At 47.9% G+C, this 26,024-nt stretch overlaps 2 protein-coding genes across 7 annotated transcripts in view; one reads left to right on the top strand and one right to left on the bottom strand.

The window, feature by feature from the left end:
• FAM234B (family with sequence similarity 234 member B) overlaps window positions 1-7,343 on the top strand; it is a 36,204-nt gene extending 28,861 nt beyond the window's left edge. For all 4 annotated transcript variants that reach the window (XM_084765571.1, XM_084765569.1, XM_084765570.1 and 1 more), the window contains 5 exons: window positions 5-86; window positions 1,052-1,207; window positions 2,592-2,709; window positions 4,360-4,580; window positions 5,142-7,343. In XM_084765571.1, coding sequence (XP_084621697.1) covers window positions 5-86; window positions 1,052-1,207; window positions 2,592-2,709; window positions 4,360-4,580; window positions 5,142-5,147 — 583 coding nt within the window. In that variant the 3' untranslated portion in view covers window positions 5,148-7,343. The remainder of the gene's footprint in view (window positions 1-4; window positions 87-1,051; window positions 1,208-2,591; window positions 2,710-4,359; window positions 4,581-5,141) is intronic.
• Window positions 7,344-8,454: 1,111 nt separating this feature from the next.
• Window positions 8,455-25,186, bottom strand: GSG1 (germ cell associated 1). Of its 3 annotated transcripts, XM_084766492.1 has the most exons (7): window positions 24,961-25,186; window positions 24,089-24,148; window positions 15,635-15,953; window positions 13,436-13,606; window positions 12,576-12,728; window positions 11,355-11,466; window positions 8,455-8,870 (listed from the first exon to the last, which is right to left on the bottom strand). In XM_084766492.1, exons 3-7 carry the CDS (start codon window positions 15,951-15,953, stop codon window positions 8,531-8,533), a joined length of 1,095 nt encoding a protein of 364 aa, XP_084622618.1. In that variant the 5' UTR covers window positions 24,089-24,148; window positions 24,961-25,186; the 3' UTR covers window positions 8,455-8,530. The 3 variants fall into 3 exon arrangements, with proteins under 3 accessions (XP_084622618.1, XP_084622617.1, XP_084622619.1); XM_084766491.1 differs by lacking the exon at window positions 24,089-24,148; XM_084766493.1 differs by lacking the exon at window positions 24,089-24,148 and having other exon boundaries at window positions 13,559-13,606.
• Between the last annotated feature and the right edge of the window lie 838 nt (window positions 25,187-26,024).

Here is a 26,024-nt window from a genome sequence, read left to right as displayed (position 1 = left end):
GTAGCCAGCCTACTCCTGGGTATTTCACTGATGACCAGACATTGGACTTCCTTCTGCAGACACAGGATGGAACAGGGATGAAAAAGGTAAAATTGGGCCTCTGATCAATCAGAACATATGGAAAGAGTGGACTCTATGTCCAGCCCTGGGTGCGACACTGGGAAGAGTAAGCACCTATACTCCAGTCTAGTGAATGGAAAAACTGGAAACTCACAGCTAATTGCTAAGATCTGCAACAGTAGCTTTTCTAGCCTGATCTTATGTTCCTCTGGAGCCCATGCTTACAGTTAGGTAGGAGGAACCATGTTACAAATCTGGGTAGGGAAAGGCGGGTGTTAATGGACATCATATTTCAGTGCAGGCATAGTAAGGTTTCAGAGAAGGCAGGACTCAGCGGTGGCAGGGCGTTGTGGGAGGCTTTTGATAAAGGAAGGAAATATAGGTAGGGCCTTTAAAGTTGGATTTGTGTGGGTGGCAAGGAGTACCAGGTCAGGAGCACTAAGGCCAGAGACAAGGGGCTGCAGCGTGATGAGGATGCTGAGCTGCAGGCTCCACACTCAGGCTCTTCCTGTGAGGTTGTGTGTTGTGTGGATACACTGCTTTGGTAGGCAATGTTCACTTATTTAACATTAAAGGCAGAACCATAGAGTTTTGATTAAAAAATAATAATTGGCCTAGATTTATTTTGTTCACAATCAAAGCTATGTGGGCTGAATGAAAATAGCCCCCCCCCAAAAAAAACCCAAACCAAACCAAATCAACTACTGACACAACATTTGCTGCCTCGCAGCAGGTGCTGAAGGTAATCCAGAGAATGCTCTGAGTACACGTGAGGACATGTGTAGCCATGTGCAGATGCATGCTGTTCATGTAAGGGATTTGGCACATGCTGGTTCTTCGTGTTGGGTACTGGAGCCCCGTGCTTCACGGAGATGGAGGAGGATGAATATCTGCTCTCTGAGATGTTTGTCTTGAATTTTGTTTTGTGTGTTTTCTTGTCCCGCCACTGTTCTGAGGACTGGCCGAACCTTCTTTGTCTTCTCATTTGCAGCTGATGGTGGTAGATGGAGCCTCTGGCTCCATCGTCTGGAGTCACAGTATTCCATGTAAAATGAAGGAGATGCCAACCACCTCTGCTCTTACCTCAGACCAGAAGTCTGTCTTCCTCTTCTGGGCAGAAGCACTGACTGCTGCGTCTCTCAGTTCTGTGAGTGAGGGGGTGAGGGTGAGGGAGGGGGTGGGGATGGGGGGACGGGACAGTGGGGTCGCTATATGTCTACTTCTCTGCAGCGCTGAGGTGGTTCTCAGGATGTTCTCCGATCCATCACCTTCTAAGGGGTTGAGTCTTTTCCTTTGCCTTTCATCAAAGATGTGAGCACTGGCTACAGCCCTTTAACTACAGACTCTCGGCAGTGGGGGACCAGAGGAGAAACAATGCTCCTGGGTACCATGTTCAGAGCCACAGGCCAATATGCTGCCATTATGATTGGCCTGGGTGGGCAGAAGCTGGCCAGGCTCTGAAGCCAGTAACCTTAGCAGAGAGTGGGCGAGCGCTGTCGATGGGGCTGGCAAGATAAGGCATCCTGGCGAGTAAGTTGCTTGCCAAGAAGGTTGACAGCCTGAGTTTGATCCCTGGGCCCCACGCGGGAAGAGGGGGAAAGTGACAAGCTCTCACTCCCAGCCAGTTGTCTTCTGACCTCTGTGTGGCACTGCGGCACATGTGCCTGTACACATACACACACAAGATGAATAGGCATGTGAAGAGAAGAAGGGGGTGATGCTTTTGCCAGGGAGTGTCTCATGAAAGAGGTGGGATACAAGTTATGGCCGAGGATGAGCAGTTGGTTGTGTAGCAGTGGGATGGAAAGAGTGTAGGAGGAAAGAGGAGCATGGCGGGCAGTGGCTTTTTAAGGAACCAAGGGGGAAGTGTACGTGGATTGAGAATATCATCAGAAGTTTCTTGAAGTGTGGGATTAGGCAACCAATATTTACTCCAGTAGTCTGTTTCTCTGAGGCACTGGTAGGTTTTCCTGATCACTAGCTTGATGCTTGCCATTGGCACCAAACACAAGGCTTTACACATGCAAGGCAAGCACTTCCATGGAGCGACATCCCAGCCTCTCGCAGTTGCTTTTGACACCTAATGAAAGGAAATATATTTGGCTGCTGCTCAGAATAGCTTTTCTCTCGACACAGCCTTGCCTGCTGTCGGCTGAGTGAGAATCCCGTCTTCCATAGGTGGAGGATAGGGGTCTCCAGACTTCCTTCCTCCTCTCTCCCTCTCTGCTTCCAAATCCAAGTGTCTCTTCCCTTCTGTCCCCTTCTTCTCCTTCCCCTCGTTGTCCCCTCCTTCCCTCCTCCCGCCCCCACCCATCCCCTGCTTCCTCTTCTTCTTCCTCTCATATATTTTTTACTGTAGCTAGTGGTTTGGAGTTAGGGGTAAATCAGTGCTTTGAGTTCTGTAAAGTCACAGTGTCTCTGTGGTTGGGATCAGGAGGAACCTTTTCTGCTCTGTTCCTTTTCCCTCCCGGTCCCATGCAGTCATGGGAGATGTAGTCACCTGTGCTCTCCTTTTCTGTGACTGTTGCCAGGATGACAGCTCAGGAGCCGAGCCTCCCGGCCTTTACCACCTTTACCTCCTGCACCCAGCCTTCCCCTCTATCCTCCTGGACCTGAGCAACACCACCGGCATAGTGACAGCTTCGGAGGGTAAGTCCCTGTGATGTCAGAACGTCCTGACTGTGTGTGATGCCAAGGGCTTTTCAAGAGCTAGTAGTATCATTCCCCTTCGTGTCCCTGGACCCAGGGCATCACTGGAGAGCGTCCTTGGAGTTGTAGTGCCCAGCTTCTGGGTTGAGAATGCTTATTCTCTGAATGTGCTGAGAGCTGAGGGGAAAGTGTAACCCCATTTCAGGAGGAATCCAGGGGTGGCGATGGAGCTTTGGCTGTGTGCCAGGCTCCTGTCTGTAATGGTTCGGGATTGAAAGCTAGATGTGTGGGATGTGATGGAAGGAGAGCTGTTTCTTCTAGGGCATTGATTTAACTACTACATCTATGAATATTAAACAAACACACTGCATAGAAATTGGAGTCAACAGAAAAGCCAAACAAAGGAGAAAAATTACCCATAACCCGACCATTCAGAGTGTTTGGGAGTATTCCTCGTTTTATGTCTATCTATGTAATACTATAAAGAAACTTGAGAGTATGTACTAAGCCTACTTCATTCGGGAACCCAAAGCCATGCAAACTGAGCCACTACTGTCTGCCAGTCTGAGTTGGATGCCTGTTGGTGGGTGGGCAAGGAGGGAGCGCAGTCTAGCCACATCTCCCTTGTATCTTTTCCCGCGGGGGAGGGGACAGTTAGATAGGTGTCATATAGCCCAGGCTGACCTCAAACTGGCTCTGTAGCCTTGAAGCCCCAACCCTCCTGTCTTTACCTCCCAAATGCTTGATTACAGGTGTGGACCCTTGCACCAAGTCCCTTTGTGCCTCTCCACACTCTCTTGCCTCTTGTGGACTTCATCCTCACAGTACTTTGCCTTTAGTTGGGCAGTGATGTGGCTCTCTGTGTCCTCGGCTTCATGGGAAGGAAAAGCTGATCTGGAATTCGCAGGCTGTCATACCAACTGATTGGGGAGTGGGCGGTGTCAGCTTGCAGAGTCATGTACGAGATATAAATGAGCTGGTTTACAACGTTTGCATAAAACATTGTTCAGGGAGCATTAAATAATGTGCATTAAGAATCTCATGGGCTAGGGATGTAGCACAGATGGCAGAGTGTTTGCCTAGCATGTGAGAGACCCAGGGTTTGATCTCAGCACTGGGGAGGTAAAGGCGGGAGAGTCAAAGGCTCGTCCTTGGCTACAGAGCCAGTTCAAAGCTAGGCCAAAACTGTGCCAAATGTTCTGAGTGGTCCGATTATGGGTAAGTTTTCTCTTTTGTTTGTTTTTTTCCATTGACTCCAATTTCTATATGCCCTGGTCATCTATGTGGCCTACAAAGTCACCGCCACAGTCACCTAAAACCCTGGGCAGAGGAGGAGAGAAGAGTAGCAACAGAGGGACAGGAGAGGCAGGGTGAGCTGAAAGCAACAGGCTGGAGGAAAACTGGCTCATAGTGACAGCATATTAAAGGGAGGCGCCAGCAAGCCTGAGGGCGAATTAAGCTTTGTGGCTGGTTGTATGGAAAAAAGGAGAAAATCTCATGTCCCTTTCAGACAGGCACTATTTTAAAGACAAGGCAGGGAGTCGGGTGTAGAGCCTCAAACTTGTGATGTGAACCCAAGCGATGATGGTAGCGCTGCTGGCCATAGCCACCCCTCTGTTGCTAACACTTCTTGTCATTGTCCTTCTTCAGTTGGCATCAACGACATCTGGAAAGATGCCTTTTATGTCACCAGGACCACAGTGATGAGCCCTGAAGGACACCCCACCTCCCTGGTGGTCAGCAAGCTTAGCCTGCGCTGGGCACTCATGGAAGGCCAGATGGTCCAGCTGAAGGAGACCACTCCTAAAATTGGCCGTGGGGAGCTGCGGAGGTTCCTCTCTAGGATAAAGTTCGTTGATTCTCCCTACCAGGTGACTGGCTTCTGAGATATTTGGTTAATTTTGTTTCTCGAGACAGGATTTCTCTGTGTAGCCCTGGCTGTCCTGGAACTCACTCTCTAGACCAGGCTGGCCTTGAGCTCAGAGATCCACCTGCTCTCCACCGAATGCTGGGATTAGAGGTGTGCAGCACTATGCCTGGAAGCCAATTACTTTTTAATTAAAAATATTTTTATTACATCTATTTGTGGGGCCCACACATATCCCAATACATGCTTAGTGGACAGTTGTAGAAGTTAGTTTTCTTCTGTGTAGATTGTCTTGCATTTAGAAATGTTGGGTCTTGGGTTTTTTTTTTTTGTTTTTTGTTTTTAGCCATCCTAATGACTGGAGGGGTAGATCTTTCTGGCATTTTCTGAATAGGGAGCAATGATGTGAACACCCAAGCTTGAAGAGCTTATGCCCGAGAAGGACACAAGTTCCTGGGGCTTGTAAACTATAGCACTGGGAAGTGAAGAAACGCTCTGACATTTAGATTTCCCATTTCTTTGGAAATCTCATTTAAAGAGGGTAATAAGGGTCATTTTCTCGCAGATCTAGTGCAATGGACTCTTCAGATTCAGAGGAAGCGTGTGGAGTGGCTCCTGTCTCTCCTGTGTCAGGTCTCTGGAGAGAAGATGACCTGAGGTTCACGCAACTGTTGGGCAGCCTGTTGGAGCCGTGTGGTGCAGCATGATCCGCTTACCTGGGCTGTCTCACGACCTTCCATGCCTGCACTAACCCCTCCTCCTGGGATTTCTGTGTGGATAGTTTGGAAATGTGAATCTTAGAGATGTTTATTTTATTTTATGTTTTTGTACCTCTAATTTATAAACCCTTGCTGGAAAATCCAGTAGCCTACAAGCAGGATATATGTTGTTTTACATTAGGCCCTTTGTGTGTATATGTGTGTGTATGTGTGTCTATGTGTGTCTACGTGTGTGTCTGTGTGTGTCTGTGTGTCTATGTCTGTGTCTCTCTGTGTTTGTCCAGTGTTCTAACAGTTATTTTTGAGATATGCCCCGAGCTTCAGGAATTCCATTTCTTGTCCTTTGATCCTGAGGGTCACTCACCACTCTCCTGTTTTCCCTCTGTACCTGTACTGTGGTACCCTCTCAACTCTAGACAGCAGGGAGCAACACTGGACTTTATGATGGAGCTAGCTATCCAGACTCTCCACCTGTGTTAAGTGGTCCTGAGAAGAAACATGTTTCTGTCACAAGGGGGGCAAGGGAGAGTTCCCATGACTCCTCTGACCAGGTCCTTATGTCGCTCTATGAGCTTTTGATGGCTCTGCAATGGGTTCTATGGAAACGACAGGAAGGTTTGCATGCATGTTGCCCTCAGCTTCAGGCTTGGAAGCCCCATGGCCTTGCCCTGCAGCAACTCCACCCTTTCACTGTCTTCTCTGGGGCATCTCCTCCTCCTTCACCCTTGCTTCCTCTTTTATTCAGGGATTTGTTTCTGGACCTTTGCTTCCTGGATCCAGTATGTAACCACTTTGCCCTGTGTTCTTTGAAACATTATATTCTGAGAAAAATTCTCCTGTAAATACTGTTAACTTTTTATAATGATCAAGTTCTTTAGAATTATCCCCACCCACTTCTTCCACTGTCTATGTAAATATGTGACCCCTTTGAATCTTCCAAATGTCTATGTCATTGTCTGATATGCCATGAAAACATCCTTCTCTTGAGTGAAAACCAGATTCCTCACGTTGGCTTATATCTTTTTAGCTTGTGTTAATAAAGAGATCCCAGAAAACAAACTAGATTCTAGATTTAAGGGTCCCACAATAGGTGTTCTGGGTAGCAGAGGTTGGTACTCAGTCCATCCCACAGATTGGCCTCACCAGGCTTGTCGCCACCTTTGCCATAAGACCCAAAAAGCATGTTTGGAAGTTGTATGGGACCAGGTTGACTTTGGGTGGGAGGAACAATACATGGGATCCCTTACAGTCTGGAGGCGATTCTAGGTTCATGTCAAGTTGAATTTTTGGGAATAAAAGGGCTTAGAATATAGTTTGGATTGAAGACTTCTCAGGACCAGTTTATAGTGGACCAGCTTGTCAAATGGGTGGTGGGCCTATGGGCTGGTTGAGCCCTGTAGACAGTGTGTTCTCTGCAGTGTTGACGTTCTTGCAGAAGCCAGCCAGTGTAGGAAAAAGAAAGATACAAAGATGCCCAATGGAGGCCTGTTTGAATGGTATTGCTTGGGCTGGAGGCTGTATGATGCTTGAATCCTAGATGGGAGGAAGCTACATAGACAGCATCACCGAATTCTCCTTGGTGTTTTTGGTAAATAACATCCTAACATCTCCTTACTAGAAGTGTGACTCGCTTCCTTGCTAAGTGCAATGGAAACTCTAGGCTTCCTTCCTGTTGCCGCTGGTACAGAACAGCTCAGCCAGTGCTCCCCTCCTTGCAGGCAGCAATTCACCCAGATATCCAAGATAGGAAGTGCTCAAGGTGGGGTGGCCTACAAAACCAACCTGACCATTACTTAGAAGTAATGCCTTCTCCAATGCAAGGGTCTGCCCTCCTTTCGGCCTCTTTCCTTTCTTTATAAGCCCTCCCCTCTGCCTAGCACAGCATCCTCACCAGCCCCTAAACGTGGTGTGGTGATACCAACCCACCCCAGGAATGTGAATTGCTGTCCACGTTACCTGTGTTGAGGGGGAGCCAGCGGGTCTGTTGGCGCGGAAAGCACCGCTTAAAATGTGAACTGTTACAGAACAAATAAATGCTGTGTACAGGATTAACGTGTGCCCTTCTCATTCTTCCTGCTAACCAAGATGGTCTACTTCCCATGTAGGAAAAAAAAAAAGGTGAGTAGATGGCTGGCATCTTTTGTGGAGGAAACAGAAAGGTCAGTTTCTGAAATGAATGAGCAAGTGAGCATCCAGAGCATCTGGAGCATCCCATCTCACTCATGGAAGAAGCCCCTGTGTGAGTCTCCTCTGGGAACTTGGGAGGCCATTTCTAGAAATAAGCCTGATCCTATAGGCTATAAAACCCTTCATCTGTCATACTACCTTCCCAATGGCTCCTAGGGTCATATTTAATAATGTCTTTATTTTTCAAGCTGTCTTGTCGTGTGTGCGGATGTCAGGAGACAACTTTGGAGTTGTTCCTCTTACTGTGGGGCCCAGGAATCAAGTTCAGGCTGTCAGATTTGTGCAGCAGGCACTTCACTCACTGAGCCATTTAACCAGCCTGTTTTTAAAAAGTTGTCTTGAGGTTTATTTTGTGTGTATGGGTAGTTTGCTGGCCTGTACGTCAGCGTGCCGTACCTGTGGGGAGGCCAGGACAGGGAGGTAGATCCTCTGGAGCTGGAGTTATTGACGGCTGCTAGCCACCATGCCTGCTGGGTGCTGGACTTTACATGCAGACCCTCTGAAAGAGCAGCCAGTGCTCCTATCCACTGAGCCTTCTTCCCAGCTCCCTAACCAGCCCATTTAACCATACTTCACTAGTTCCTATGTGGATTCCAGACACTAGTATGCAAGTATGCAAGATGCCTTCAATAGTGTTTCTATCTTCCCATGTGTGACTTCCAGAAAAACCCCAGTGCACCATAGATAAGCTACCATCCATTTGCTTAACTGTGTTTCTTCAACCTCCAGTCTGCTGACAGCTTGATCAGCCCCTTAAATGTTGGAGCTGTATTTCGCTTGCTTTTTACCCGCACTGTATAGTCTAGAACCTGCCTTAAGCAATCAATGGAGGACAGAGGGTTCTGGATACATGAGATGGGAGATGGATGGAACAAAGCAGTGTTGAGGGAGAGGAGGCAGAGCAATGCGCTTCTCGAGACAGCTAAGGGCTCTCTTATTCTTAGCTTCTAAAAGTAAGGCTCAAGAGACATCTTTGCTTAAGCAGATGTTGGTAATAAGCAAACAGGTATGATAGGGTTTAGCCTGCTCCCCAAACCCGCTTAACTCCTTAACACTGCTCTTCTAGAGATGACCCAGCCACTTCTTTCAGCTCCTGGCTGGTCCCTTGTGGAAATTCCTTCTCTCGGAGCGCCGAGTAGAGGTCGATACCTTCGGAGACAGAGCGGATGGGATGGCTGGGGTACTGATGGCCACTGGTCAGAGGTTCGCCTTCATGGGCTGCGCATGTCAGCTGGGGAAGGAAACAGCGGTGGTGGTGTGCCAGGCAACTGGGGTTGGCGTTAAAGCTCTTGCTGTGCCTGCACTTGAACTCCAGCAGCAGCCTCGTGTATGTGTTGAAGGTGGTGACAGCCGACGCCATGCAGCAGGTGAAGGACACCCAGGCCGTGCTAGGGGCAGACACAAAGAAGGGACAATGACAGTAAGAGTCTGACATTAACAGAAAGAATAGTGCCATCTGTTCCACACAGACTCCTTGCTGTCTTTACTTGGGGGAGGGGGGGCGCTAGGAACTTGTGCCTTGTACCCTGTGGCTGTAAAGGACCGAGACCAGAGAGAACTTCATCTGCCTTAGTCAAAGGAAAGCAGGGGGCGCCCGGTGCATTTAATTCCATCAGTTGCCACGGCCATGTCCCCTTATGTCTCTTGTGTGGTGTGCTTATTTACCCCTGGAAAATCTCCTAGATCCCACAGACCTCTGGCTCTGTTCTATGTGGTGGGCAGGATCTAAGCAACCCCCAGCCCTTCTTTTTTTTCCCTTCGTGCACTTTGCCAGAGATGCCTTCACCCTGCCACCAGAGCATCCTCCCTCTTCTGCCCAACATGGCTTTGAACTTAATAGTTCTTAAAGTTGAGCCTTTTTGAGAGTCATTCACAGGAACATTTTAGCGCCTCTCTGAGGCATCACACTCTGCTCTAGTGGAATTTGATTATTATGAGAACTGTGGTTCCTGGCACAGGGCAGTTTACAGTGGAAGCTGGACACGGACAGAAGCTGGGTGGGTCTGAGAAAGAAAAAAGCACCCCAGGGAACTACATCAAACGCATTCCTAGAGACTTGGGAAGCCAAATCCCTGGCTCTCCCTGTCATTATGCAAAGCCCAGGAAAACAGGAGCTTTTTGTGAGGTTAGGAGGGGGTGCCTAGAGGCCAAAGGCTGGTGGAAGCCAGGCGAGGGCTGCACTGCAGGTTCCTGTTTGTTGCCTCTGACAGTAGTAGATTCCATGTGATCCTTCAGGTGGGACTTGCAGCCTGAGCCCCAAAGTTGTCTGTTTCTTTGTGTGTCTGTGTGTCTGTGTACAGCCTCTTGGACCAGTTCTTAGCTTCCACCATGTTTGAGGCAGCGTCTCTTTTGCTGTTTGCCACGGAGCAACAAGCTAACCTGCCTATGAGCTGCCAGGACTTCTGTCTTTCTACTTCCTATCCCATCATAGTTCTGGGATTACAGACATGTGCTGCTGTGTTCGCCTTCTACATGTGTCCCAGGGGTTTGAACCTAAGACCTTATGCTTCTATGGCAGTTGCTTTATCCACTGAACCATCTCACCAACCCAGCCCTACCATTATAATGGCAAGAAAGATTGAAAATGGGCAAAAAGTGAAGCCTGATGGGAAACCAGGAAAGCTGCCGTGGGGGCTGGTGGGTGGATTAGAGTTCTCAGTCATGGAGTGTGACTACAGCCTGAGGAAGCCGATAGGATCAGATGTGGAAAAGCCCCACTGTACCTTCAGTAGGATAGAAATGTGAGCCTAGCATGGTGCTTTCTGTACCGTTAATGCCCTCAGCACTTCTCTGAGACAGTTTTTATGTGACTCCAGGTCGTTAGCTTTACAGTGAGTAGAGAATGTTCCTCTAGGGAGTAGAAAAAAGTGTGTGTGTGTGTGTGTGTGTGTGTGTGTGTGTGTGTGTGTGTGTGTTTAAATAAAGATAGTGTAGGTTTATTCAGGAAAAGTGAGCATGCACTACTGAAGGCAGGAGTGGCTCTAGGAAAAAGTAATGTTTAGCTTGAATTTGAAGTTGCTACAAAACTGTAATCCTAGAACTTGGGAAGTGGAGGAGGGAGAATCGGGAGTTCAAGGCCAGCCTTGGCTACATAGTTGGAGGCTAGCTTGGGCTATATGAGATATATTCTGCCCCCATAGGAAATTTAAAATGCATGTGTTGAAGCAGATGCTGTGCGGTTTTATTTCTAGCAGTTTCAGTAGAATTTGAAACTCTGGAATGAGGAAGAAGTTACCCTTGGAATAAGGGCTGTAATGGATGCAGGAGATTTCAGTTAAGGCTCATCGATGGAGCAGATGGAATTCAATCAAATTTCAGGATTATAATCATTGTCTATTTTTCTAATGCCCCAAATCATAAATTGTAGAACATTTAGCATAGTTTTCCCAGTCATATAAAACCAGCCTTGGGCTGGAGAGATGGCTCAGGTGTTAAGAGCACTGTCTGCTCTTTGAGAGGCCCTGAGTTCAATTCCTGGCAACCACATGGTGGCTCACAACCATCCGTACTAGGGTCTGATGCCCTCTTCTGGTGTGCAGGTGTACACGGAGATAGAGCACTCGTATACAAATAAATAAATCTTAAAAAAAAAAAAATCTTTAAAACCAGCCTTGCTGCTCAAGGATAGTATGTAGGTTAGACAAAGATGCAATTATTACAGTTACTGAGCAGAAAAGCTGGACCCAGTTGCATCCTCAGAGCAAGAGAGGCTGGGTGCTCTGTGTACCGTCTGAAGGCAGGGAGGGAGTAGATGTCCCTCTGGTCCAGCCCTGCATCTGACTGGAGGAGGGCGACAGTGTGGGAAGGTACAACATCCTGAGCAGGGTGTCTGGAGTTGGGTTGGGAAGGCTCAGGGAGTGGTGATTACTTACTAGAAAGCCCAACCATAGCTCCAGGAGTGTGGTCTCCAGTCCTCCGGGCCTAAGGTGGCAGTTGCCTGGAAGACTTGCGAATATAGCATGTGAGCCACCATCCCCAGAAGGCCTATGGAGGGAACAAGAAAGCAGAGGCTTGTGTGACATCTGTCTGCCTGCATCAGGGTCGGTCTCTGTCAGGGCATCTATGAGTCTTTGCCATCTCATTTCCTGGGAGACTGACTAATCTATGGTGGGTAGGGTGCCTCCTTGCAATCCTATCTTTACCATGATTTCCCCAGACTTGCAGTTGAAAGGTGGTGGCAAAATCTGAGTCAGTCTTTCATGGCTGTTGCTTCTTTTGACTTCTTCCTACCCTTTAGTCTTCACTCTGTGTGTGTGTGTGTGTGTGTGTGTGTGTATAATTTTATTTTACTTTAAATTTTGTCCAACAGTGACGGTATGGAAAAGCTATATATTCCAGTTGAAAAGTAAACCCAGCCAAAGGTTTTACATGTTGAGAAAGGAACCTAGTAGTAAACGCGTGCATAGAGAACAGGCCGTACACTTTTATGTGTTACTTCAGTTTTAAAGTGAAAGACTCCTGCACAGTGTCCTCTGAGGCCTGCCTCTGTGTATTGTTGTATGCATGAGTGTGCATCTGTGTGTGTGTGTGTGCATGTGTGTGCATGTGTGTGTGTGTGTGCGTGCACGTGCCTGTGCGTGTGCACGGAGGTCCTCAGGTTTTCCTATCTTACTCCCTTGAGACACGGTCTCGTGCTGAATCTAGAACTCAGTACCTTTGGCCTAGCCTAGCTGGCTTCAAACCTTAGCGTTGCTCCTCCTGTCTGACAGTCCCAAGCTCAGTGCTGGGGTTCCAGGTGCAAGTGGCCACACCCAGCTTTTTATGTGGGTGCTGGAGATTCTAACTCAGACCCCCAACTTGAGCAGCAAGAGCTCTCTTTACCCACGGAGCCATCTCCCTAGCTCCTACTTGCAGCTCCTTTCTTACTTCCCAGCCGGGAATGTTACCAGTCCTTCAAAGGGGCTCCCCCGTGAGCCAGGTCCTGGTACTGTACCCCTCTAATCCCGGCCCTCCCCTCGGAAGATCGAAGCCAGCCAGCTATATGAGCTATAGTCTGTCTAGCCTAGCCCTGTCTCATGGAATGAGCAAAACAGAAGCAAACACCCAAAGGAGCCCCAAGAGGAACTGCCCTCTGGCACTCTGTGGCCACTCACCTGACAGGACCAAGGACATGGCTGCGAAGGCGCTTAGCTTGAGTCCACAGCCAGGGTTACGTGTGAGCAGCAGGTCGGTCAGGAGCAGGAGGAAGCTGATTAATTGAAGTCCGATGTAGGTAATTTGGGCACACAGTGATAACCAGAGGACCTCTGCGAAAAGCAAGGAGAAGGAACCCCGCCCAGTCAGTCGGGAGCCACTGTGGACATAAGTGCCCATTAGAAGTCAGAGGCCCACAGGGACAGGAGAGAGACAAAGCTGAGACCAGCACCCCGTGTCCATGAAGAACCCGTGTACCACCGTGTACCCGTGCACCCCGTGAACACTGCTAAGCTTCATTGTGAGGGAGATTGCTCCATTTTCACACACCCTGCGCTAGGTGTCATCACTCTTGTCTTTCTCTTCAATTTGGGCATGCGTTTTTATTTCCCGGACCTCTCATTCCTCTTTTAGTTAAAAACAAAACAAAACAAAACAAAACAAAAACAAAAACAACCCCCCATACACAAAAAACCTGGACAAGGTAGCATTTACCTGCAATCCCACTAACAGAGGCAGAAGAGGGTGACTTCCCAAGGCTAGTCCCACTACAAAGAGACCCTATCTCAAGGAAACCAAAATCAAAGCCAAGTCTCCCCTCCCCCAACAGTAACAAAAAAGCAGAGGAAAAGGGATGCTGATGCTGGTGCTGGTGCTGGTGCTGGTGCTGGTGGCCTTTTGCTTTGTGAGCTGCAGCCATGCATGTTAATGAGAGTCAGCTTCAGGGGGAGTTCCTGTCAGCCTGAGGTAGAGGTAGAGAAAGGAGGTCGAAGTGCACTTAGATCCAGAGAGGCTCAGGTCTATAGTTAGGAACACGTACTTGCCACAGGCACCAAGGGGAGGTGGGGGAGGGAAGCCTTCTCCATCAGCCACTCCCCTCCAAATCGGAGAGTGGGGTGACATGAGCCTTGCAACGTGGCAAATTCCAGTAGTCCTTTCTCACCTCTCTTGGCTGGTGGTGTGAGTTCAAGGAAACTTCGGCACCTCTCCCCTAAAAGACACAAAGGTCAAGGTCATAAGGAACTTCAAGGAGCTGTGGGGTGGGGACATCTTGCCTGGACAGCAGCCCTGCTCCATTTGCTCTGACACAGCCACTGGTGGGCTCACGGTGCCTTGCGTTCAGTTGATGTCCCATTTTGAAAACAGGACGAGATGCACCAACGAATGAGCCATACAAAAGTCATTTTTCTGGCCTTCATCTCTGGTTATGAAGATGATGCTTTCCTGAGAGCATCTTCCTAAGCCAGAGTTTCAATGTCCTGTCGATGTTAACAAGTCTTTTTGGACCAAAATGGCTCTAAATTGTTTGCAGAACTGTGACTGGGACAGTGGTAACACAAGGCTGTTTACAGTTAATGTGTATCTGTGCTTGTTTGCTCTCCTCCTTCACCGCTTCTTTCTTCTTCCTTCTTCTCCTTCTTCTTCTTTCTTCTCTTCTCTTCTTTTCTTTTCTTCTTCTTCCTTCTTCTTCTTCTTCTTCTTCTTCTTCTTCTTCTTCTTCTTCTTCTTCTTCTTCTTCATTCTTCTTCTTTTCCCCTTCTCTCTCACCACACCCCCCTTTTATTTCTCTTTCATGCCTTTTTTCCATTAGCCTACTTGGTAAAAATTTCAATATCAAGTTGAAAATGACCCCAGGTTTTAGGAACTACATCATCATCACGTACTCTCTTCCCAGGCCCAGTGTAACTTTTAAGTATTCTGAATGTGGAGGAAGAGGAGGCAGAGGCAGGATATAGATGTCCTTAGTGACATTCTTTCTAACCTAAGGCATACACAATGACTAGTGTGAATTGAACAGTGTTTTCAGTATGTGGTAAGAGACTTGGAATCATCTGTCTGCAGCTCCTCCAGGGTATCCTAAAATCAATCAGTCAATCAACCAATCAATCAACCAACCAATCAATCAATCTACCTATTATCTGTCTGTCTATCTATCTATCTATCATCTATCTATCAATCATCTATCTGTATATCTATCAATCATCTATCTATATCAATCATCCTGTCATCTATCTCTATATCTACCAATTATCTATTCTTCTACGGTGGCCTCACTAGATAGTCCAGGATGCTCTTGAATCACTCTGTAGCTCAGGGCTTCTTCACACTCGCCCATCCTCCTGCCTCAGCCTCTGGAGTGTAGGTTCTGCAGGTGTGTGCTGCTGTAGTTTCCCTTTCCCTTTTAAATTGCAACAGTAATCCTTAGCCAGAAAGGGGAGGGGCTTTTGACGTGACCCACATCAGCCCTTTCATCTAACAGGAAAATCAAAGGCTACAGAAATGAAGTTGTTCATGCAAGGATCTGGCCAGCCGTTTCTAAGCAGCAGCTGTAGCCCACGAGAAGGATTGTATTGATTCTAACATGACAGGTCTAAGAGCCCCAGAGCCAGTGCTTTGTTAAACCAGGTCTGCTAAGGCTGGGGGCGGGGGTGGGAGGGTGGGGGGGTGGGGGGGACATGGGGCGAAACTGGGACGGACGGAAGAGCCTCAGGGATTTCTGACTTTGTTAAAAGGGACCACCAAGAAGAGATAATAGAAAGTGAGGTTTGGGCATGAGGCCCATCATTTTTTGGGAAAAGTGTGGAGCTTCCCACTGCTGCTCTGATCCTAGTGGGGTTTCTTTGAATAAGATTCTAAGAGTCCCTTCTTTAGCCTGGTGTTGTGTGTCACATCAGTTCTCAGGAAGCCAAGGCAGGAGGATTGTGGCGAATTCTAGGTCAGCCCAGATATACACAGAGAGCTCTCGGACCACCTGGGCTGTGGAGTGAGATAATGTCTCAATAAACATTTTTCCTTTTAAAGACAGGTGAGGTGGCTTAGCGCATGCCTGCCGAGCCTGACTAGTTTGATTCCACATCCTAGAAGGAGAAAATGGATGCTTGCACATTGCACGTTGTTCTCTGACCTCTACATGCATGTGCTATGTGCACCCCTCCCCCCATACATACCCATATACAATGCGCATTAAAATGTAATTGAAAAAGCAGATCAGGTTGTGTAGCTGGTGTGAGGGGATTACCTGGCTCTTCCACGGTTTCCTCACAGGATAGCCACATGCCACTGCGGAAGGTAAGGAAGGAGAAGCGGTCATCCCCAGTCTCCCAGGTGTATTGTACCACCTCCTGGGCTGATGCGTTGGTGACGACGCCATCCAGGGACATCGGCACGTTAAAGCACTTGGCTGCCAGACTTTGCCCGCACAGGGGCTTGGGCACCTTCTGTGTGCCCACAAACCACTCGCTGCTGAGCAGGGATGCTGCGGAGAGGCCGAGTGATAACATGCTGAGGATGGCAGATATGAAGGTCCGCTGGACAGAGGAACCCTTCGGGAGCTCCATCTGTAACACACAAGCAGGAGAGAAAGAGACAAGAGCTGGAGAGCGTGCTCTCAGGGCCTCATTCACTCGTCTCCAAACGCTGATGGGCAAAGCCTGCCACGCGAACGCTTCCTCCAGGAACCCTGTGGAAGCCATGCTTCTGTGTGGCCAGACACAAGCAAGCACTGTAGCGTTGGTGCAACCAACCCCGGAGGGTTGAAGGTGACACCAGATGGAAGACATTATCACGAGGGATTCTAAAGTCAGAGTGAATTGGACATGAGCAGGGCGGTATCCTAGCTATGTTCTTTGGAAGGCAGGCGAGCATCAGCTGGCAAAGCCCCAGGGAATGAGTGCAGGTGCCCCTGGATGGAAGACCTCAGGACCCCACTTAATATCAAGTATCCTCAAGCAGAGAGAGCAAGGGAACAAGGGTGGCTCATTTTAAATGCGCTGAACTGGCCAGCCTCTTCTTGGGCACCTTTTATAATTATTTGTGTGTGTGTGTGTACGATAGTGAGTTTTATGGTAATGTTTTCATACATATATATCACTATAGTTGGCTCATATTTGCCCCTCTGATCCCTTTCTTGTCCGCCCCCCCCCCACTTTCTCCTGCTGGTTCATTGCTTGTCCCTAGATAATCCTATTTTTCTGATTTTATATGATGATGTAATGTGTCATTCAGTTTCGATACTGTATTTAAGAGAAACATGCATTATCTGTCTCACCCTGTTATCCTCTGATTTCTTCCTCTTCTTTTGCTCACTCACATCAACCCCTTTCTACTTTTATGCCATATATATATATGTATGTATATATATATGCATATATATTTATATAAATTAGAGAAAACATGGAAACATTTGTCTGAGTCTGGCTTATTTCATTTACCAAGTTGCTCACCAGTTTTATTTTTCTGTAGGTTACTTTAGTTTATTCTTTATAGCTGAATACAAATCCATAGTGTGTATATATGATCAAGTTGTAAGCCCCCAGGGGAAGCAGAAGGAAGTTTGGATGCCTTCGGGAAAAAGATGCCAGAGGGCATGCAGCTCATTTTAAGAATGCTTGCATGAAGCCCAAATAGAAAAATAATTGTGACCAGTTTTGAACATCCTAAGGTTCTTTAATACGTGGGAACAGAAAGGAAGCCAGTGCTTAGCTTCCAGATGGTTCTTACAGTAAGGCATCTTGAGCTTTCATGGGATTTCTCCCTTCAGAATTAATCAGGCCCAAATCTGCTTAGCTTAAGAGATGTAAATAACACCACAGGCAAATACACAGGCAGCAATCTCTGTCTACTCAAGCTTAGAAGAATCTACATCTAACAGCTTACGGCCATGATCCTTTGTCTTTCAGTACCTCTGGGGATGAAAGTCATGCACACCACACACAATGTGATTTGGGGTGGTAACAAACATGAAGGTGGCCATATATACAAATATCTAAAATATGAAACGTAAGAATAAATGGCTTCTGGGAACTAATCTGCTAATATGATTTTTTAAAAAAAGCATTCAGTAAATTAACTCCACCAAGAAATGTCAGTCTTCGCAAGACTTGGGGTGACCTTAACCGAGGACACCCATCTAGGAGCAGGAGGAGTCATGGTCGGCCAGCCTCTATTGTCACAAGCTGTTCCACAGGCTCAGCGATGGCCTCCTTTTTTAGTTGCAAAAACTATTTGCTGCTGCCCTTATTCCAGTATTATGAGCTACTCTTTCTGATTGTTCTACTTATTAATTTTTTTAAATTAGCAAGCAAAGTGTCATTTTCATTTTGTTCTCTCTGTCCTTTGTCCTCCACCCCAGCGCACTCTGCCACCAGCTCCTCCCTCTGTCAGCCCCGGTTTATTCTATGACCCATCCCCTTCTTCCATTTACATCTTTTCCCTGCTCATGATCCACGTTATTGCCCATGATGCTCCTGTACACGTATATACATACATAAAAATTAAAACCAAGCATCTGCATATGAGAGAAAGTGGTATTTTTTTTCCTGGGTTAAGCTTATTTCACTTAATTTGTCCACTTCTATTTTCCTGCAAATTTCATGGTTTAATTTTTTTCTCCACATATCAATAAAATTCCATAATGTATGTACTCCAGATTTTTCTTATCCATCTATTGGTAGTCATGTAGGCTGGTTTAATATCTTAGCTCCTGTGAAAACTGTGCCTCTCTGGGAGTGGATATCCTTCCTACTTATCTGATATCCATAGGTTGAACAGGAAATGAACTTACAGATAAAACATTTTCACTAATCATTCTTTAAAAAAAAAAAAAGACCCAAACTGAGGATCTAGGCAATTCCAAATCTCTTGCCTCAGGCTTCAGTTTTCATAATGGTATATTCAGCCTTAATTAGTTTGGAAAGGTATTCTGCTATCACAGCACACCAGGTCAGATTGGGGCTGCATATTAATCCATTTTAAGTTACGTATTTACCCATGTTCCTCCAGGTTATTCAGAAATAAAAAATGACGAGGCTTACCTTGGGAGCATAGACCTTGTGGCAAAAAAGTTATGGAAGAGGTGATTTGAGAAACAAAGGATGAACAATTTAAAATAGCCCAAGGAGGCTCTTTCCAGAATGAACATCAACACCCACCAAGGATGGGCATCGCATCCTCTTTCTTCATACTTTCTTCTTTCTCCCCTTGTTGGAGAGGGGGGGGGTCTCACGTAGTCTGTGACCCCAACCTGATTATAGCTATGTACCTTGAGCTTGACCTTGAACTTCAGAGCCTCCAACTCTCATGTGATAGAATGTGTGTGCCACCACGTCCGGGACTTTGCACACTAGGGGAACGCTCTACTGAGCTTCCTCCATCCCAGATTGAGAGTTAAGTGGACATCTCATTCAGGAACCTTTTCATGAGTTCATCATGCCGCAACTTTCGTCACAGACCTTTACTCTATAGTCGATGCCTCAAGTCAGAAGAACAAAGTCTCACTTCACAAGTTTCCTTAAAGTGACTCTAGAGTGACATGGCCTAAGAAAAAGCTCTGCCTTTGCATATGCTGACAGATTCCGCCCCAAGGGGCCTCTCTACTCTCTAGAAAAGAGGCAGAGTAGAAGGGCTATTAAGTGTCGCTATGGCAGCCACAGTGTTTAGTAACAGAAAATGTTTAGTAACAGAAAAGCACGACATTAGTGGAAGATAACACGGACCAGCAAGTTGATGAGGTGTAGTTCTTAAAAGCGGCAGGTGCTAAGGTTTCTCCTGTGAAATAAAAGGGGGAAGCTGGTTACCTTGGCCATGGTCAGCGTCTGGTATCCTGTCTTGCAGGATGGAAGGATGCCGTCTGTACAAATCTCTCTGATGCAGCAGCGTAGCAAGAGTGAAGACCGAGTCCCCTCGCCCCTCCCTTGCCTTCCCGCCACTCCCTCTAGCTCATAGTGTGCGGAGTCCCTCTTGATTAAATGCTGCCATGCAATGGACATGGGCATTTAATACTTGACAGTGCAGCCCCAGCCCAGCTGTTCTTGGAGATTATGCCAGAGAACTTGCCAGTGGGGACGTGGGGCTCAGTATAGAGCAGCATGAGTTTGCAGAGGGGACTTTCTATAAAAGAGTAAAGGGCGATTTGTGTCCCCTCTACCCATTGTTCCCTAGGTGTGTGGTGTGACTGGCCAGGGCTTTCTTTTTACATCAATATACAGAATGTTTGGGTCTGTTCAGTGTCACTACTTCCCAGTGTCCTGTAAGAAGCATCTTCAGGCTCTGCAGTGTCAAAGCTTCAGGAGCCATGGCTAGACTGGCTTGCTCTGTGTTGGATGGGGATGAGGATGAGGATGAGGATGAGGATGAGGATGAGGATGAGGATGAGGAAGGGGGGTGGAACATGACTGAAGATGTTGGAGATAAGCTTTGGGTCAGCAATATGATGGCTGTATGATGGCCGCCATGTCTTTCTTGACTCTCTCTTTTTTTTTTTTTTTGTCTTTCTTGACTCTCACACAAGGAGTGGACATCTTTTTATTTTCCCCCAAACAAGCTTCAACAACAACAAACTCAGCAGCAGCAGCAACGCAGCAGCAGCAACAACAACAACAACAACAAATTCTGCCAGCTATTAAGGAGTGGATCACACCTATCCTCTTGGCAGTCATTAGAAGCACAAATCATTCTTTGCCCTCAGAATTTTACAAATTGATATGTGCAGCTGCTCTTTCCATTCTCCCCAGAATGTCCCCAGTTTCTTCTGGCCTTTCCTCCTTCCTTGTCCCCTGCAAAGACATAGTTTCTTTCTGTCCTGGCAGTTGTAGGCCAGGATGGCTTCAAACTCAGAGATCCACCTTCCTCTGCCTCCTGAGTGGTGGGATAAAAGGCGTGCACCACCACCACCCAGTGTTCTTTTGACCGTTCAGTTTTAGTGTGAAAAGACATTCATTTTTTTGAAAATGTTTTTCTCCTTTTTGTTGTGCAAATTATGCCTCTTTTGCAACTGTTTTCTCCATTTTTACAGTGTGTGTGTGTGTGTGTGTGTGTGTGTGTGTGTGTGTGTGTGTGTGCGCGCGCGCACCCGCATGCATGCATAACATGAGCATGGTACATGTATGGGAGACAGTTCCGTAAGGAGTTGGCTCTGTTTTTCTACCATGTGGGTTCCAAAAACCAAACTCAGTTTGTCAGGCCTGGCGGCAAGCCCAGTCATTTACCAACTGAACCATCTTGCAGGCCGCGGATATATTTTATGTGTCACCCAAGCAACCCTTTACTCATCAGGACACGATTCACTTTGCTTTGGGAGAAGAGGACAAGGAATTTTGTGGTCCCATTTTGCTCTGGAATAGGCTGGTTTCCTGACTGCATGGTCTCCTCATGCCGCTGGGTGGCGCTATACCCTCATATTTTCTTTCTTTTTTTTTTCCCTCTGTCCATTTCTTCCCTACCAGTCAGCAGCATGTGGGCGGAGGTGGCTCCTCCTCTCTGTAGAACTGCTCTCTTTCCTACATTTGGCTTTCACCCCAAATATACAGACTGCCATGTGTCAGCCTTATGGAATTCAGAGCTTGGAACGAACTCTGGGGGCATCCAACCACTCCCGAGAGGACCTTTTGTAGGATTATTTCCTATAGTACATTTTTATTTTTTTTTTGGTGGCCAGTTCCAGTTCTCAGTGACTCAATGGTTCCTCAAATGCCTCCCACGGGAAACACAGCGCCACAGTATCAGAAAGCCCAGTTCGCCAGCGTTTCCTGATGAGGTTCGCGCACATTTGTCTCTCCTTAACTGGATCCTTACTCTCTCCCCACCCTAGAACAGTGACCGATTCTTTTCCGTTCTCCACACTTCCACCCTTCAAATACTTGCAGACACGTCTCATATCCCGCCTTGAGTCACTGCTTGGCACAGCACTGTGTCTTTGGTTTTTATTGCTTTTGCTCATAAACCGCACCCCCAAAGCCTTAACTGCCTCAAGTTTGCCTTCTTCAGGGAAAAGGGGATGGGCGTGGCAGAGTTAGCCGAGGAGGCCCAGAGGTGGGTTTTGAAGCTAATGAAACTCTACCTTCCCACCCCTCGCTTATTTGGGCTGCTTCCAAGGGCCTGTTGCTCAATCCAAACTTGTAATTTTCTATTATTTTCCTTAAAGAAGGTTTCCAAAATATTAGTTTAGGCCTCCACAGTAGCTCTGATCCACCCATTCCCAAGGCGGAGCATTTTAAGTGGGTGCTTGGCTGGCTGCTGGCTGGATGTGACCAGTCCTAAGTTTCCCCTCCCTGAGGACCCTGGGCCCCAAAGTCCAGTTTCCTCCTTTTTTTTTGGGGGGGGGGAAGTGTCTCTGCCTCTCCACAAAAAACTCAGGAATCCAGCATCCTATTCCCTTCCTTTCATTGTGACTTGGGCATGCTGTTTCCCGGCCCCTTCCCTTCCCTTCCTTTCCCTAGAACAGAAAAGGTAATTGCTGGTCAATGTAACAAATATAATTGGAGCTTGTCTCAAAAATCTCACAACTCAGTATAGAGACACACAGCCCACGTTTAAACTTGGTATGTTGGACTTGGTCCTAAAAGTGACTTCCATGGGGCTAGTTATGCACCTCATCCTTTATGACGTCACAACGCGCTGCAGGCCTGGGGCGGACCCTCATTTGCTAAGGTCCTCACTCATCTCTGTTCTGTATGAAACCATTCTCACTAGATAAGCAGAAAGAGAACGGGCGGTCTTGGGACACATGCTTCACAGACATTGTGTCTGTGTCACTGTGTCACTAGTGCGCTGCGATTAAGAATGTTGGACGAAAGCCGATGTGTTCACCTCTTCCGTAACGCCCCAAACCTTGGCCTAAGGGATCCAGTAATTTTGTCCCCCACACCATGCACCTAGACATCAGGGTCCAGGATTCTTGGCCCGTGGCCCCATTAAGTAACTCCTTTCTGTCACTCAACGAACAAAAAGCTGGATTGGAACTTAAAGAGCTTTGCCTGTCACTGGCTGATGGGCACACAGTGCTGCTCTCTCCATATTCTGACGGGTACACCTTCCGTGTAACTCATGTGCGTATGTGTGTTAGGCTCATTTGACTCTAAGTCAACACGTGTGGCAGCAGGCCGTGTTTTACACATGGCTGACCCCAGCACTGTCTTCACATCCGTGAACAAATGAAAGGTCTGTAAGGCTAACAGGGCTCATGACCATTGTTGGACGCAGACACGTGTCCGAACAGCACCAAGTGCACATCACTCCTCACAATCGACATACAGAAGCACCGAGGAGCCACAAAAGGACCCCAGAGGGCCAGCAGCAGCCCAGAGGTCCTTCTACACACATGCAGCGCTTTCAGACAGATCTGCCAATATGTTTCCTCCCACCTGTGGCAACATTCCTGCTTTGCCATGAGCAAAGGCTCAGAAAATAGCAATGATCTCATTACCCTTCGTCTGACCAGAGGACAAACAGATCACTCAGAACAGTGATGTTCTGACCATTTTAAGAGGGGTGATTCCCTGCAGATTAGTGTCATTTTGATGTGGCTCAAATGAACCCTCTGAGCTTTAATTACATATTGTGGGACATTGAACTCCTTCATTGATGAAACCGAGTAAAGTTTTCCAGAGGACGTTTATGATCTTTCCAACGCCCATGCTGTGTTCACCTCTGGACCTTTCCTTCTCAATTGTACCTAGTTTGTAAGGGCCCACGTAACCCTAAGTGCCCCTAAGGTGGGTCATGAGAGTGCTGGGAACGCTCTCATTTATGTTCAGTGGGAAGGGCCAAAGGAAAACACTTGGGACCTCTTTCCAGCCTTTCCCTTTCCGCTTTGTCATGGAATTGTTTGAGGGCTTTGCTATAGCAGTCATTTCCAGGAGAGGAAGCGACCCCCCCCCCCCGCCCCCTCCCCGCCCCGCCTTTCTTCCATGCCCCAAGCTGAAGGCTGGCGTGAATCAGAGGCACAGCCACATCTGCACTTCCCGTGGGGCAATCTCTCACGCGCAAATGACTGCTAGGACAGGGTTGGCCTGGGCTGCCAGGGAGTCTTGGGCACTGCAGGATCCAAAGAGGAAGCCGGGTGCCCCAGTGCTGCTGTCCCTTAACAGTGCTGGGTCATCCTTTTCCATTTCAGCGTGTGCCCCTCCCCCCAACGTTGCATCTTTTCCTTTCCTTTCTCCCCTCATCGCTATCCTCTGTCACCCTGTGCCTGATCCCAAAGAGATTCCCCCACGCTTCCCCACGTTTAACCTTCCCGGCGATGTTTACTCCAGAGCCCAGTTGCCTAGCAGCGGGCGCGGTTGCCACAGCGACGCACTAGCAGCGTGTTTTGAGTTGTTTGGCAAGGCCCCGCCCTTGTGCAGTCCCTAGAGCTTGGGACTCCCAGGATGGGTGTGGCAGGGAACCACTAGGTTTCTTCCTCTTTCTCTTCCTTGGGTGGGTCTTGCGTCTTCTCTGGGCCTACCCAAGATGCAGGCGAGGACCCGGCTCAGGGAAGAAACTGGATCCTGGGGTAAAACTATTCACACCCTGTGGGACGAGGGGTGAGGAGCCACCTGGTTGCTATGAAACCCCAAATCAAGCATTTCTCTGTCCCCCCAAAGGTGCGGGCCCCTTGGTCTTTTCTGATGGAGGGCTAAGCTAGGCCTGCTTCGTTTTGTAGACTGAGGCGAGGACATGAACCCCTCAGTACATCTGAGGTCTAGTGGTTACCTACCTGTTTCCCCAAGAGCTGACAGGGGAGGTGGGGAGTCCTCTACAGTTTTGTTCTGAAGATCTAAAGAGGTGGAAGGAAAGCGGAATCTAAGGAAAATCCGAACTACCAGGCCAGGGGCTAGACGCTTCACTAACTGCTCCATAGGCCCTCACAACCCACGAGATACAGAGGCAGCATCCCAGTTTTACAAGCGAGGGCTTGAATTCAGCCTTTGATGTCGACATGGAGGAGTCTGCATTCAAACCCTCAAGCCTGGAAAGCCTCACTGGTTTCCAATGAAAAGTGCCACCCAGCGAAGAGCAGGCAGACGCACACACCTCTAATAAAAGCCACAGAGGGCAGGTCTTGCCAGGGAACTGCCTCCAGACGGAGGAGGGTCCAAGTGTTCTGCGCTCATCTTAATGAACAGAGCTCCCCAAGCCTCCCTGCCCCATCTCTAGAGATAATAAAAGATGATAAAAGATAATAAAATTTCAAGCTCTGGTTGGCTTTTGCTGTTATCCTTGTACCTCTAAGGGCTCTCTAGTTGATGGTGGGCTTTTTTGGGGGGCCTTCTTCTGAACTGGGGAAGCTGCCTTAACCCCCACTGCTTGCTCTTCAGGTTTGAGCTCTGTCCCAGTCTCAGGGACGCCTTTCTTAGGCTATCTTGGCGTTCTGAACACACTCGTCCACTGCTCAGTAACTCTTCGTTATTCTCCCTCTCCCACTATCTGCTGTGCCTCCTCCGTGTGTGTGTGTGTGTGTGTGTGTGTGTGTGTGTGTGTGTGTGTGTGTGTTTATGCCACTACAGATAGATAGATAGATAGGGCTTAGATAGTGAAATAAGTGAAATTAATCAGTATTCACAGCGTTTCCAAAAGCTGTGCACCTACCTCCTGGGTGAGACAAACATTCTGAGTCAGCTGGGGGGGATTGATCATTCACAGCTCTGGTCCTGAAACAGCAGTGTCTCTGCTGTGATGTGTCTTATCCAGCAGTGTGGCTCCGGTGTTGAGAGAGCCGATGCACCAGGTCCCCTCTTGCCAGCAGAGGGGTGAGGTGGTATGTGGGGAGTTGGCAGAGGATGAATGTCCCTCTGGCAGGACACTAGCTTGGGTGGGGGTGGGTTTCTATGACTTTGCTCTGTGATGTCACAGTGGCAGGCAGGCTTGGGGGGGTCTCTCCCCCTGATGCCCCACCCACTCCTCTCCCAAGCCCTGAAAGACCAGGTTGGGAGAAGGGGCACACTTAGTACCTCTCAAAAATCCAGATGCCTCCTGAGGTCTTTCAATCAGTGCTTATTATTTAAAAAAAAAAAAAAAAAGGTTCATTGAAACACAATTCTGAAGGTTAGGCATGGCTGGCATGTGGTGCCAACCAGACCACACTGGCTTATGAGGCTAGCCCACCGCTGTCAAAGAGAATTACAACTGTGAGCCGCATATGTCTTAAAATGTTGTAGCACTCTCACTCAAAACAGTGAAAGGAACACACACAGAAGTGTAACGATGAACTCTCTCGCCCAGTGCTGGGTGAAAGCAGCCAATCCCCTCACCCGCCAACAATCAAGTTGGGTCCAGTAGAAGAACATAGTGCTCCCATCTTAAAAACTACATCAAAATGAAATATCACTCTTGCACCATCTACACCATGAGGGCTCCAAAGCCTCCTGTGGAAAGCAGCTACTGTGTTGGGCGTTTCAACTCTAGATTATTCCTGTGGGGGTTGCCATTCTAAAGGACCAGTGTCTGGAAATCTAGAAGATGTCCACTGTCAGGCTTATTTTTATTTAAAACAGGGATTCACACTTGGTACGTAGCTGAGGCTGGCCTTGAACTCCTGATCCTCCCAAGTGCCAGGATGACAGGAGTATCCACCACACCATGAATGCTCAATCTGTGCTTTGAGACAGGCTCCTACCCTTTAGCCAAAGCTGGTCTGAAACAACTATATAACC

Source organism: Acomys minous (genome assembly GCF_964271855.1).
Source record: "Acomys minous genome assembly, chromosome: 17".
In the NCBI taxonomy this organism is placed as follows: domain Eukaryota; kingdom Metazoa; phylum Chordata; class Mammalia; order Rodentia; family Muridae; genus Acomys; species Acomys minous.
This window is presented reverse-complemented; position numbering and strand designations above follow the sequence as displayed.

What these genes read in the sequence shown, in the direction of transcription:
- GSG1 (XM_084766491.1), bottom strand. Translation starts at nt 25,008, where the DNA reads ATGATCAATCCCCCCCAGCTGACTCAGAATGTTTGTCTCACCCAGGAG. An exon ending in GGAAACCGTGGAAGAGCCAG is followed by an intron (nt 13,607 to 15,634) that starts GTAATCCCCTCA and finishes TGTGTCTTTTAG; the next exon opens with GGGAGAGGTGCCGAAGTTTC. An exon ending in CATGTCCTTGGTCCTGTCAG is followed by an intron (nt 11,467 to 12,575) that starts GTGAGTGGCCAC and finishes TTCCCTCCATAG; the next exon opens with GCCTTCTGGGGATGGTGGCT.